The 15,461-nt window shown below is 37.2% G+C and overlaps 1 protein-coding gene across 1 annotated transcript; it reads right to left on the bottom strand.

The window, feature by feature from the left end:
• Positions 1 to 6,446: 6,446 nt before the first annotated feature.
• On the bottom strand, positions 6,447 to 7,213 carry LOC132600062 (ethylene-responsive transcription factor 13-like). Its single transcript, XM_060313194.1, has one exon. It carries the CDS (start codon positions 7,171 to 7,173, stop codon positions 6,538 to 6,540), a length of 636 nt encoding a protein of 211 aa, XP_060169177.1. The 5' UTR covers positions 7,174 to 7,213; the 3' UTR covers positions 6,447 to 6,537.
• Positions 7,214 to 15,461: the final 8,248 nt, after the last annotated feature.

Here is a 15,461-nt window from a genome sequence, read left to right as displayed (position 1 = left end):
AAAATTACTCGTTGTTGCTCTGTATTATTCTTTGTACAAATGAATTATATCCAATTTATGAGCTTATCTTTCAGTTTTTTCACCCTCTTTATTCAAATTGAGCTTTGTCACTGATCAATTCTTTAATCGCATGTAATCAAATGCTAGAAATTCCTGTAACGGTTTGGATAAGCAGGGGAATCTTTTATAAACTATTGAATAATTGAAACCTGCCGTTACGCCTGATAACAATATCATCATCAGCTGTATAGAATGTGGAGTATGAGTTCAAAATGGTTAGGAGACACTTATAAAATTCTAAACATAATGAAAAGGTTATTGTTTCCAAAGAAGAAGTACACTTGAGTTCCTGATATTAAAATTCATTTGCGAATCCAAGACTATTCATAATTTCATATTGTGAAATGCGGTAAAAAAATGTAGCTCTAACAATTAAATCTTTTATTTTCAGGATACAGCTAATGTAAGCGAACATGGCTTTGTCGCCACGTATCAAGCTATATAAATAATTTATTCTCATAATTAAACTTCTTTCTCTCTCTCTGGAGATCGACAATAATTCATATAGAAGAATATATTATTTATATCCTAAAAAATAAAAGTTATCTTAAAGCATATCAAAAACGTGTTCAAAACATTTGTACTTGCATCATCAGTAGGAATCCTCACGGATATTCATGAAAATAGTTACTTCTTCCGTCCCATAATAAGTGTTATTTTAGTCAAAAAAATTTGTTCCACAATAAGTGTTATCTTAGGAAACCAAGACGTAAATTGGCTAGTTTTTCCCAACTCTACCCTTGGACAAAAACTGACAAGTTAAATAATATCTAAATGATGATTGAAAAATCTACATAATAACTTGGTATTGTTGGATTCTCAAAGTCAAAAGGATAACTACTCATGCATGCTTTAATCAAGAGGAAAAAAGTAATTTATTTTTATTATATAAGAGTAATTAGTAAACTTCACATTGCAATATTGATTTCTTAATATAATATTTTTGGCTAAGGTGACATTTATAATGGGATGGAGGGAGTATATATAATGAACTAACATAATATAGATCATGTAATTAATGAACAGCATAATATAGATCATGTAATTAGCAATACTGATTAGTTTAGGACAATATAAGTAACTTTATTAAATATATAACTGTACTATTTTCTTGGTTTAAGAGTGCGTGAGAATCTAGGGCTGTTCACGGTTTTGGTTAAAACCAAAATCAAATCGAAAATTTAACCAAATCGAATAAAAAAACCGACATTTGGTTTGGTTTGGTTTTAAATTTTAAAAACCGATAATATTTGGTTTGGTTATGGTTATATTAAAAAATAACCGAATAAATAACCGAACCAAACCGATAAATTATATACATAAATTTTATAATTATTTATATGTATAATATTAGTTTTTCATAAATAATTATAAATATTTTATACTTTTTAATCATTAATTTTATTTTTGATCTACTTATTTCACATGATTGTTTAAGGTCCATGTTTTTAAGAATATGTCCAAGCCCATGTCTTTAAGTCTTTTAACTCTTTAAGTGTTAAGTGTAAACTTACTAACAGAAGCTCATGTTAGAGTCTAATGTCTTTAACTTAAATTTTTAGCATTTCTTTGTCAGCCATTTGATTTTAGGTTTTTTTTTTTTTTTTTGAATTTATACCTTTTTTTTTGTCTGGATGGGTCCTAAACTTCTAATATTTTTCATATGAAAAGGACAGAGGTTGTAGATTTGGAGATTCCTATAGAAGATACTTCAGTTACATCAGCATTTGGTGCAACTCAAGCACATGGTAATGACCTAATACTTCTTCCGTGGGTAATCCTCCTAAAAAGCAGAAAAGAACAACTCTAATCCTCCTAAAAAGCAGAAAAGAACAACTCCTTATAGTTGAGACCCTAGCCTTTGGGATAATGATAGAAAAACATCTGAAGTTTTGGATCATTATACAATCTTTTTTTAATAAAATGGGAGAATTGAGGGCAAAATGCAAGTACTGCCCGAAAGTTTGAGATCATTACACAAAGTTTTTTTATTTCAAATATTTTCATTTTAATTTTAGGTAGTCTTTATGTTTAATTGATATGTATGTTTATAACAACAACTAAAAGCTCCTATGCTCAACTTTATTTCCAGGTATGTGTATTAAGATGACAAAAATAGTGCAGCCACTACTTAGTTAGTTTTTAGCTCTATATGTAATAGTTTAGCAACTTTGGGTAACTTGAATACGACACTATCACTAATAGTGAAAATGTTTCTATGATGTATGTTCCACCTTAAACGATAAATAAAAGTTATCGTTTGAAAAAAAAAAGACATGTCTTTTTCAACTTTTTAATGTTTTACTGATAAGTCTCATGACTGTTAGTCATAAACCGAAAAATCCAACTAAACCGAACCAAACCGACAATAACCAAACTGGTGGTTATTTTATTTGGTTTGATTATGGTTTTAGACATTTAAAAATCGACTAAATTGGTTTGGTTATGATTTTAATCAATAACCGATCCAAACCGAACCATGAACACCCCTACGTGGGATACTAATGACCACCGATAATCGTCGTGTGGGAGTCTGACTGTTTCCACAATAGTCACGATTCAAGCCCTTAATTCATATTTTCCGTCTTAGCCCTGTAGCCCAACCTTAAGAATTTGATCCTTGGGCTGTACCATTATAAAAAGGGGGAAAATGTCGATGCCCTCTGAAAACAAAATAATTATCTATTCATATCTCATTACTTTTATGCCTCCAAAACTATTTACCTGAAATAGCTCTAAAATTATGATACCAACATGGTATCACCCTGTCTCTTATATACCGTGATGGTATCACACAGGACTTATTTCATTTCTTCAAAATTACTCATCATCCCTATGTGAATCTCACAGGGTATACATAATATACTGACAAAGTATCATAGAGGGTCATATTTATTTATTCAAAAAACACACTTTCTTTTTAAAAAAACCTCTATGATATCATATATACATATAGTGAGATGACCATATACTGAGATGGTTTCATGGAAGACTGCTTCAGTCCTTCAATGAGATACTCTCTTGATCCTCCGTGATCCCATCAAAAGAAAATAACATGGACTGGAGAGAGCATTTCCTTAAGCTACCATCTTTTTGCATTTTAAATACACCACTTGAAGGAAATTATTCTATTGATAAACTATATGAATCTCTGAATGCTCGCTACAATCTCCACAATATAAAATAACTAGCAACAATCCTATTTATAATAATATGAAACCTACTTTAACTCAAAACAGAAAAACCTATTCATATACTAATTTGACTATAAATCCTAATTGAACATGGATTTAAATATCAAATCCTAACCAATTTTAATTTCCTACGATTTTAAATTATTATTTCCAACACCACTTAACCTTTTTCTATGTCATTCAACGGTTTTAGAATTGGAAAGTCTGTGCACGAGGGAATAACATTAAATATAATTGCTCGTAAACTTGTTTTCTTAGTGAGACATCCATGAGCAATGACTTACCTTGAATTTGACTCAACAATCTGGCCCGTCATCAATAATTTCTATTATACCATACTAATTGTGTCATATATGGGAATTTAATTACTAACAATTTATCACGAGTTGCTCTTATTTTCAAATTGTTTTGAACTTAACACGTCAAATTTAAGGTAATGGTGGTTGTAGTTGAAATATGTGGCACGAGGCTTCTTTTTTTGTTTAATCGATTATGAAAAGAATATTTATAGGCAAACAATTTACATGAAGCTGCTTCAGATTTCTTTATTTTCACATTATATAAAGGTAGCTTCTTTATTATTCTTTCCTTTTCGTTCTTATCTTTTGATTGCAATTTACAACGATAGGATTAGGAGTAATGTAGCTTAGTAAATAAATTTTAGAAGTTCTATAAGATGCCTTGCACATTTGTCTTGTATGGTTAAATAAAAGATAATAATCCTTTCTTCTCTTGTTGTACAACGGTCAATAGATTGACCGACTGATTGGCTAATCACTTGGGAAAAAAAAAAAGAACATGTGTTGCAAATTCAAAATTAATAAATAAGAATTTAACTTATGTATATTCTGGTATAAATAATTTCACATTATCAGATCATCTTTACTTGTTATAGCATTATCACTCACCTTTTATTTAAGATTTCAAATCTCACTCCTTACCGAGGTTGTAAATCTCCTTTGGTTGATATAGTGTAAGAATTTCTTTATATAATTAATTGATGAATTTCTTTATATAATTAATTGATATATACGTGTTAAACTCAATAAATAATGTATCATTAATTGTGAAATGATGCATATTGATGACCATGGAGAACATACCTATATGTTAGGACGTTAGTAAACAGCAAAATCTCCATAAAAATGATTTTTATTCATCAGAGTTCAAGAATACCGCAATATAATCGTGCTCGTTTGAAAGACTTTTGATGTACTTCATAACCATTGGTATGATTAAAGGAAGAGTCTATCATTAGTTAAAAGATGATTTCTTTCTTCGTCTTATCAAGAGTTATTTTTGGTGAATTAGACCTAAAGGCAAAGATAATGGATTTATTCCCTACAAGTGAGATACATGCGAGCCTAATTCGAGTCTCCTAGCTCGAATCACCTTTCGACGTACCTTCAAATGATCAAATTCAACTTCATCCACTTTAATTTGAATAAGTCAACATTTCCTCTTTTTCGGCTCCTAATACCATTAAACTAGTTTCGCATTTTATATTTAAATTTTTACTTCGAAACGGTAAATAGTTGTTTCAAATTTGTAAATGTTCTCTTAGTTATATAATTTTTTGGCAAAATATTAGTAAAAAATGATACATCAAATTGGGTTTACATATAAAACACATAAGATTGATCGTTATAGAATTACTTTCTCATATTCAAATTTTAACCAGTCATAAGGATCATTTCGTCAAACTGTGGTAATATAAGTTCCGCAGGTGGAAAGGCCGAAACTTCCGAATCCTCGATTATAGGTTTAAAAGAGTAACACATAACTAGAATATTATAACATATTTAAAAATTCAAAACTTTTAATGGTCGCTAGTGCAATTAGGACTTTCTGAATACATTAAAAATGTCCCCTATGAAAGGAAAAATAAAAAGTATTAGCATGTGCGGTTTAAGTACCAGAATAGAATTGGATTGACATCTATGACTTTCAATTTACCCTTCAACACATGCCTTGAAAATATTGAATGTGAACACTTCATTAATTATTAAAATTGTTCCCCATGTCTATGGAGTATAAAATTTCATGCTGACTGTTGCAGGAATAAATTAAAGAAATCATTTACCTTTAACGATTTTCCTCGAAGAGGACAAAAAAGAAGAAGTAAGCACATCTGTGAAAAGAGACGGGGCTGATAAAAACTGATCGAGAATTTGAAATTTATGAGTTTTACAATCAGGGGCGGATGCAAAGTACTAGTATTGGGTTCATCTGAAACGAGTATTTTTGACACGGAATATAAATTTATATAAAAGATCCACAGAAATTGTAGCAAATAGTAAATATGCATAATTTTAAAAATGCAATGCGTTATATGCTAAGAACCTTAAAGATTGAAATCATAAAGCTTAAATCCTGAATCCGCCTGTCTACAACTTCAAATAAATACTACAATAATAATTGAGTTCACAGTTAAATATTTATAGATATATTTAATAAATTTCTTAATATTATAATGGGATTTAGGCAAAAATTACTTAATTTCTGTGAACCCATAACGGGCCTCTGGATCCGCCCTTGAGACTGATTTATGAGGCTTTGGTATGAGTTCTGTGAAATTAAAAAGCAATAGCATGTTACACTGTGTAGAGGTTACTTTCACTACCATACAGTTAAATTTCAATTAAATTTGAAAAATCAAAGTCCCTAATAAAATTATTGTTTTTATTAGAATGAGAGGAATCCCTAATAGAACAAATATTCTACACAGAATTATTAGATTTAGAAATGAGCAAAAAGAAAATATTTGAAGATCTCATAATCTTAATACTAATTTTTTCTGTGTTTGTCGGTGATGCAATAAAGAACCATGTTTGTAAAAAAACGAAGGATATTACTAGGAATGTAATTGAATCTCCTAACAAATACATTCTGATCAGCAATATCCCAGTTATTATAATGCTTAGCCATTTATAATATCATGTCCCTTTTAGTGCAATGGCTTTCTCTGATAGAGGCTAACTTCTTCAAGTTCTGCCGGTTGCTTTGTCATTTTAACAAGAGTGGGTGCTTGTTAATTGACCAAAAAAACAATTCACCTTTTTTTCTAGGAAGTATAAGGGGAAAAAAGCTGCCGCATTGTTAGCAGATCTTTAGCTCTTGGCCGATTCAATTAAAGTATTTGTTCTATTAATTATATACACAACAAATATCTCATTAATAAATTCACTTGAAAAAAGAACATAATGAGAAGACGAAGAGACTATTTACAAGTTCTGTTCTCCGGGTTTTTTTTGGGAACGACCAGTACTCTAGTGTTTGAACACTAAATAATTAATTCTCGTCCTTTGAAATAGCTATGACACAAAGACTTGGCTCTAGCTATGGAGTTTATCACATCTATTTTCCTTTTCCTCATCCCATCTTCCGATGACGTGGATGAAGAAGCCGATGGCTCGGGCGAGCATATACGACGCCTAGCTTTTAATCTAGCCGGCTTAGGCATGTCTGAGCCAATTAAGTGAGGAAAGTTTAGCCGAGCTTTCGAGCCCCGGATTTTAAAAGCGGCTTGGTCATAAGCCAATGCTGCATCCTCAGGAGTCTCATATGTTCCTAACCACAGCCTCGCGCCTCTCCTATTCGGGTCTCTTATCTCCGCTGCGAACGTCCCCCATTGCCTCCGTCTCACTCCTATGTACCGCCTCCATTCTCTCGGCGCATTCCCCTCACGCGCCACCGGCGTTTGCTCTTCGAGTGAAGAAGGATCATGAGTAGTGTTGTCGAAGCTATTTTCTGCTGAAGCTGAGTTGACAAAACTTGAGTTAGGACTATTAGGTAATGCGTTACTTGAACTTGTTGGCGAAATTTTTTCAGACAAATCGGAATCATTTAGAAGATGTTGCTTTACTGATTCAAGAATATCAAAATCAGAGAAATAGAAGGTTACATCAACTGGATTCATTTTTGTTTGCTGTAGATACTTTTGGATAATGGAAGGATTCATAACTATGTCTATTTATACTCTTGCACTAAACATGTAGCGCTAGAGTCGTTTTTTTTTTCTTTTTCCATGAATTTCTTTGAAGATTCCCTTTTTAAGCACATGTATGTTATGCTTTTTAATTTTGTTATTCTAATGTTTGAAGATAAATTAAATTATGCACTGCGGGATGTTTGCGCATCACTACAATGCGACGTTCGTTTCTGAAAATTTCAGAGTCATGATTTGAGATCAGTTCAGAAGATTAATATATTTATTTGATGAACAAGCCTAGTATATGCAGTAGTATACTTTTTTGTTAAAAAATTAATAACTTATAACATGAGCTGTCAAATTTAATAAAGAACTATATCCATAATCCATGTGTTTGGTACATCACAATTCTTTTTCTAGAAATGTCATCTTAGTGAAATCATTTTAGTGTTGGTTAGATACTTGCATGAATATAATTGTATACGGTAAAAACCAAGTATATGCAAGACCGGTGAGACCGGGGGTCGAGAGTAGGACCAAATAAGCGCGAGTATGTTCGGTCTTTTTTTCAGACCGGGGGGTTTGCACCGAAGGCGGCTGACCCAAGATGAGAGAAGTGTATCCGTTGATCCGGCGTCACCGAACCAAACTCAACGTGGTCGTTAGTCTGATTTCTCCAAGTCAAGTTTACGTGGCCGTTAGTCCGGTTTCTCCATGTTCGAACTTATCGTGGCCGTTGGTCCGATTTACCAGTTGCGGTACTGCCACGCGTCAAGACCGTTTTGTCATCTAGTACTGACAACCGTACGGGTGTCAGACCGTACGGTACTACCTTATCCTTTTAGGGTTTCTTTATTTTAAAAGACTTTGTATTGTATTCAAGGCCCATGAGGCAAACCAATAAATAGAGGACATTTCCCTACTTTTAGGGGTTGGCTTTTGAGTTCTAGAACATTGTAATAGAAAAAATATATTGAAGCTCTCTCTCTCTCTCTCTCTCATTTTAGTCCGGATTTGAAGTATACTTTGGCTCGTTCATCCACTCAATACAATATATTGCTATATATATATATATATATACTTAGCTCAATCACCAATATCAATATATTTTTCCTAGACGGAAACTTACATATCTATATATATTATTACTAATAAGTCCATATCAATTTCATATCAACCGAATAGTAGATTAAAATTCATCCACATATCCTATACCTTCACTTACAAATTCAATTGTTACCGAAATTCGGGGTAAACAATTTGGCGCCCACCGTGGGGCTAGGATAATAGTGGTTTTTTAATCTTTGCTTCTACCTCCTTTTACCCGTTTGACTAAGGAATCGTCTGCTAATTTCTACAAAAAAACGGACAAATGACAAGCAGCGAACAGTTTGGTCATGTTAATAACAACGAGATTGTGGCCGAAAACGAGAACAATGGGTTACAAAACCCAGATCCAGTTGACCCAAACTCTGTTGATTCGAGGGAAGGCCTCAACCGGCAGAACACTGTGAACCAAGAGAATGCCACCTTACCGGCCACTGATCCCTTGACTACTCATAACTCAATTACTTTATCCCGGGCCCAAGGTCGGAAAGCACCGGATACTCCGGATGAGATTAACTTATGTTTAATTTTTGAAATGTTGCAGGAACAGGGAACCGCCATAGCCGAACAGGGAGTTGCAATAGCTCAGCTGCAAAGCAAAAATGATAAGGCAAGCCCCGGAAAGGTCAAAGGGCGCCACCGAACCAAGAAGAGATGAAACACAAGTAGTCGAGAGTAATCAGGAGCCGGTTCATCCACCGAAGTTCTGAAGATGCTCGAGACCTTGGCAAAAGCGGGTAGATTCAACAGAGAAGAGGGTGGAAATTGTATAACTCTCGGGTGGATCAGATACGAGGAGCTCCGTCTATTCTAAAAGGGCCGGATTCAAAGAGGTACATTCAAAGACCTTTCCCTTCAAGTGCGGCTCCAAAGCTGATCCCGAAGAGGTTCAAAATGCCGGATATCCAGAAGAGGTTCAAAATGCCGGACCCACAGGAGCACGTGACTTCGTACACCTGTGCCATAAAAGGAAATGACGTCGAAGAGGATGAAATTGAGTCCGTGTTATTGAAAAAGTTTGGGGAAACCCTATCGAAAGGAGCATTGACCTGGTACGACCATCTGCCGGAGCATTCAATTACTTCATTTGAAATGCTCGCGGATGCGTTCATAATAGCCCATGCCGGAGCTAAAAAGGTGCATACCCGGAAGGCGGACATCTTCCGTATATCCTAAAGGGATGATGAGTTGCTATGAGAATTTGTGAACCCCTTCCAAAGAGAACGGATGGAGCTCCCTCCGGTTCTGGAACAATGGGCTGCACAAGCTTTCACCAAAAGGCTCAATCCTCGGAGTTCAATGGCCTCATTCAAACTGAAAGAATTTTTTTTGGAATATGAGGCTGTAACCTGGGCAGATGTTCATAACAGGTACGAACCAAATATTCGGGTAGAAGATGACCAACTTCGAGCTCCCTCGGGACCCAGTAAATATGAGTAAAAGCTCTGAAAGGTCGAGAAAAGCTTACGAGCCTGAGATGCTATCATCGAGGTAAAGATACTGGCCATACTCTCATTCGGAGAAACCAGGCTTAAGGGCGGAGAAATCAAGGGTTGGCCCGAGTCACTTCTCTGGTCATGGTGATAAATGAGCTGAGCGCCCGTCGAACAGTCGAAGGTCTATCTTTTAGAAGCGATGCCAGGAAGTTCGGCTAGCAACAAAGACTTGCCAAGGATATCGGAGTACAACTTCAACATCAATACCTCGGATCTCAGTCTCGACTATTGGCCGTAATCACAGAAGCAAGATGGCCGAGACCACTGAGGTCAGACCCGGGTCAACGGGATCCGAGCGTGGTGTGTGAGTATCATGGAACCCATGGGCACAGAACTGAGGATTGTCGCCAACTAAGGGAGGAGGTGGCTCGCTTATTGAAGAATGGCCAGCTTAGAGAATTCCTGAGTGAACGAGCTTAAAGCCATTACAAGGAAAGGGAATCTCACAAACGGGCTAAACTGGTGGAACCTCAGCATATAATCAATATGATAATCGGGGGAACATATGCTCCTCGAGGACCGGTGATGAAACGAATCGAAGGTTTCCATTGTACGGAAGAAGTGCAGCCGGGATTACGTACTCGAGAGTTCCATCTCCTTCAGCAATGAGGATGCAGAAGGCATCATTCAACCGCACAATGATGCATTGGTAATTTCTATTCTTATTTTTAAATCACAGGTTAAACATATTTTGATTGACCCAGGTAGCTCGGCCAACATCATCCGGTGGAGAGTGGTTGAACAGTTAAGGTTACTCAACCAGATTGTGCCCGTAGCCCGAGTACTCAGTGGGTTCAATATGGCAAGTTAAACCATGAAGGGGGAGATTTCTTTGCCGGTCCAACATTGACGGCACCATTCAACAGACGGTGTTCTATGTCATCGAAGGAGAGATGAAGTATAATGCTTTGCTTGGTAGACCGTGGATTCATAGCATGAGAGCATTGCCATCGACACTACATCAGTTACTGAAGTTCCCGACCCCGGAGGGGGTAAAAACCATCCGAGGTGAACAGCCTGCTGCAAGGGAGATGTTCGCCGTCGAGGAAACACCACTCTTTGCTAAAAAGACGGATCTAAGAGATGATGAATCAGTCGGAGGCAAGGACACCAAACATCAACTAAAGGGTACGAGTTCGATACCGGAGCATAAAAGGTCAGACCCTGTGGATGAAGAGGATGATTTCGGCGTACCCAGATCGTTCGTATTACCAGGATGACTCGGATGCAACCAAATCTACCATGGAGGAGCTGGAACAAGTCATCTTGTTCGAACACTTACCAGAAACAAAGGTATACCTGGGAACGGGGTTAACCTCGGAGCTCAGGAACAAGCTAATTAAATTTCTTCAAGCTAATGTCGATTGTTTTGCATGGTCCCATATAGACATGACAGGTGTGCCACCGGGGGTGACTGACTCATAAGCTCAACCTCGATGGGAGATTCCCCCCGGTGAAACAGAAAAGGAGGCCCATGGCAGAGCTGAAGCATGCCTTCGTAAAAGATGAGGTAACAAAGCTTTTAAAAATAGGCTCTATCCGAGAGGTAAAATACCTGGACTGGCTAGCGAATGTAGTGGTTGTGCCGAAGAAAGGTAATAAATTTAGAATGTGTGTTGATTATAAGGATTTGAGCAAAAGCATGCCCGAAGGATTCATTTCTGATGCCTCACATCGATCGAATGATCGATGCAATGGCCGGGCATGAGATGTTAAGTTTTCTCGATGCTTACTCTAGGTACAACTAAATTAGGATGCACCCGGAGGATCAAGAGAAAACATCCTTCATTACCCGATACAGGGACTTACTGTTACAATGTCATTCCTTTCGGATTAAAAAATGCCGGTGCAACTTAACAACGCCTAGTTAATGGAATGTTCGAAGAACAAATAGGGAAAACAATAGAAGTTTATATTGATGACATGGTGGTCAAGTCCCTGGAAACAGAGGACGATTTAAAACATTTGTAGGAAACCTTTGATGTACTCCGCAAATACAACATGAAGCTTAACCCAGAGAAATGTGCCTTCGGTGTCCGATTTGAATTTTTTTTGGGTTTCATAGTGTCGAACCGGGCGATTGAAATTAACCCGGACAAGATCAAAACCATCTGTCACACCCCAACCTTAGTAAGGCGTGACTGGCACTCGGCACCCTACGGCAACTGAGCGAACCAACTGTAACTCATGTTTTCTGTATCTTGAAAGGAAACATAAGACCAAGGTACTATAAGCCATAGGGGCACAAGCCCAAAAGATAACATACTTACGACTTCAAACTAATCTCGAGTGCATGTGCCGGTAAGGCTATCCATAATAATGATACAACATAGTACAAGTCGAGATAATTTTAAGATATCAAACTGTGCATATCTGTTTACGAGCCTCTACAGGAGTACATGACATAAAGTGGCCGGAACAGGGCCCCGCTATACCCATGCAAATGCATATGCAGCCATGCTGACTCACAGGCAACTCCGAAGTAAGTGGAGCGCCACGACTCTGACTGCTGAGCTGGTATCCTTACTGAAAGATCCGTCGAACTGTATCTCAAGACCTGCAGGCATGAATCGCAGCGCCCCCAGCAAAGGGACATCAGTACGAGCAATGTACTGAGTATGCAAAGCGGAAAGTGAAACAAAATAGCCATATATTAAAGATGAGAAGAATAAGAATCAACCTGGCATTTCTGAACTACCGGTGGAAATCTAGCATATGTATACATACCTCTTTATCTTTTTGCAATCTTTACTAGGTCTGTATACCCTACCATAGTCCTGGTTACCTTATCATCAAACTTTATCTGAATATGTGTTGCGGCGTGCAACCCGATCCATATATGATACACGTCTCTCTCTATACTCTCGCATGCTTAACCATATCTATGTACAGTACTATGCCTTTATCTTACTAATCATCCTATACTAATTGCCCAACTGATCAGTGGTAACTGCCCGACCGGCTGCAGTCCGGTGGTAATCGCATGTCCGACTGATCAACGGTAATTTCCTGACCGGCCGTAGCACGATGGTAACTGCCCGACTGGCTGCAGTCCAGTGGTAAATATATACATCTGCCCAACCGGCCGTAGCACGGTGGTAATAACTGCCCAACCAGCCGTAGCATGGTGGTAAATACATAACTGCCCAACCGACCGTAGCATGGTGGTAAATATATAACTGCCCAACCAGCCGTAGCATGGTGGTAAATACATAACTTCCCAACTGGTCGTAGACCAGTGGTAAATACATAACTGCCCAACTGGTCGTAGACCAGTGATAATTATAACCAACATCATGATCAAACCTCTACGAGTAACCTCTATGCACTTCTCATAGCCGCCATTTATTCGCTAAGGTCCACATAACCACATAAGACTTATAACACATCTCTGGGACACAACATATAGATATATGTGCTACAGAATATGCAGCCCGATCCAGTCTCTCATATAGAATCCCTTTATATAATTCTAGTACTCATTCCTTATCTATTCACTTCTAAGCTCTTCTCGTGACCATCAATTATCCGTCAACGCTTATATTGTCATATAAAACTCATAAGCATTTTTCTAGGCCCTTAAGACTTCTTCCCGCTTAACTAAACATTAGCCAAATCCTGAGATACATCATAAGTCTCTCTTCTTGTATCAAATACCTCATTAGGGATCCTTCGCTAGCACTCTATTCATGTCCCACAAAACATTCCTTAAGACAAATTCCTAAACTCGTTGGATTATTGGAACTATCATCATCGCTATATCTCACCTTGAAGGAACAAGTATCATAAGGTGAGATCAATCACAATGAATAATTTCAAAGGTCATGAATGAGCTCAATAATATCATAAGGATCATGAGATTCATAGGCTTCTAGCATTTGTGGAAGCAACGATATTATGAATATAGTACAAAGGTTTACAACAAGAAATCATGCCTTTAGAAAGAAAGGTTTAGCCTTAACATACCTGGAAGCTCGCTTCTCGACTTTCCAACCTACCTCCTGTCTTGAAATCTACATATAAAATCGTTCATACTATTATTAGGCTCACCATCATACACTTGTCTTAAGCCTTTAATTAAAATCCCTGTAGAATCTGCCGAAATTCGGACAGCATCTCCCCTGTTTATATGCCTAACCCGAAATCTCAATTCAGCAACCAATAACAACAACAACAATACCAATATCAACAACAATATTATCAACACCAAAATATTTCATAAACATCTCACACGATGTTTTATCCAATTTCTCAACCCACAAATCCACTATACGATTATTCTACAACTCTATTTCCGTAAATAAACTTATATCCATATCAATAAGGAGAGATTCATACCTTATTCCCGCTAGTACCGCGATATCTACAATATTTGCCTTGAATTCCAACCAAGATTCACCACAATACGATAGTATAATTGCAACTACGCACTGTCCAAACTTAAATCCGGAGATTATACTTAATTCGCGTTAAAATCTAGTGGATAGAAGTTAGGAGAATTTTCTAGAAGATTCGGGAAATATTTGGAGCATTCTTGGCTGAAAAAAATGAAGTTTTGGATCAGGTTTGGTCCTTAAATAGTGGGTCAAATTCGGGCCGGGTCACTGTAGCAGTTACTGTAGCAGCCCTGTTACTGTAGTAGCGTTTCTGCTCTGCCAGCCTAACTTGTAACGTCCATAATTATCTACTCCGATGTCCTATCGACGAGCGGTTTGTTGCGCTGGAAACTAGACACGACGAACTTTATTTTAGGATTTTACTTTCCTTCAAAACTCCTCATATACTAAAAAATATTCTTTTTCCAAGTTGGGCTAAAATTGCCCCTCATATTTTCTTCCAAGTTCCAACAAATTTAATTTCCTTGACTCACTTGCCCTTCAATCCTTTCATAACTTACTACATGAACTTGAATCCTTATAACCATAAGTTAAACACCTATAAGCCCACACACCTCCTGAAAGGTAGCTCGAATCTCAATATACGAAACTACAGGGTGTAACACCATCGAGGATATTGAGGTGGTGAATAATGTCAAAGGAGTGAAGAGGCTCACCGGAAGGATAGCGACACTGAGCCATTTCATTTCGAGGTCTTCGGATAAAATTCACCACTTCTTCTCATTATTGAGGAAGAAGAATGACTTCGCCTGGACACCGGAATGCCAAAAAGCTTTGCATCAATTAAAAAGATACTTGTCATGTCCGCCTCTGCTGTACACACCGAAGGCAGACGAACAGTTGTTCCTATACCTTGCCGTATCCGCGGTAGCGGTAAGCAGTGTTTTGGTCTGAGAAGAAGCCGGTACGCAATTTTTGCAATATATTATGTGAGTAGAACTCTAGGGGATGCGAAGACTCGTTATCCCTACCTCGAAAAGTTGGCTTTGGCATTGGTAAGTGCTTCAAGAAATATGAAACCTTACTTTCAATGCCATCCGATATGTGTAGTAAGTACTTACCCGCTAAAGAATGTCATGCATAAACCGGAATTATCGGGTAGACTGACCAAATGGGCCGTAGAGATTAGCGGATATGACATCGAATATAGGCTTAGGACAACTATTAAGTCTCAAATCATGGCTGATTTTGTGGCAGATTTTACCCCAGCCATGATTCCCGAGGTCGAAAAAGAATTATTGCTAACCTCGGGAAAGGCTTTGGGTATCTGGTCTCT

Source organism: Lycium barbarum, chromosome 6 (genome assembly GCF_019175385.1).
Source record: "Lycium barbarum isolate Lr01 chromosome 6, ASM1917538v2, whole genome shotgun sequence".
NCBI lineage: Eukaryota > Viridiplantae > Streptophyta > Magnoliopsida > Solanales > Solanaceae > Lycium > Lycium barbarum.
Note: the sequence above shows the minus strand (reverse complement) of the source record. Positions and strands in the feature narration are given on the sequence as shown.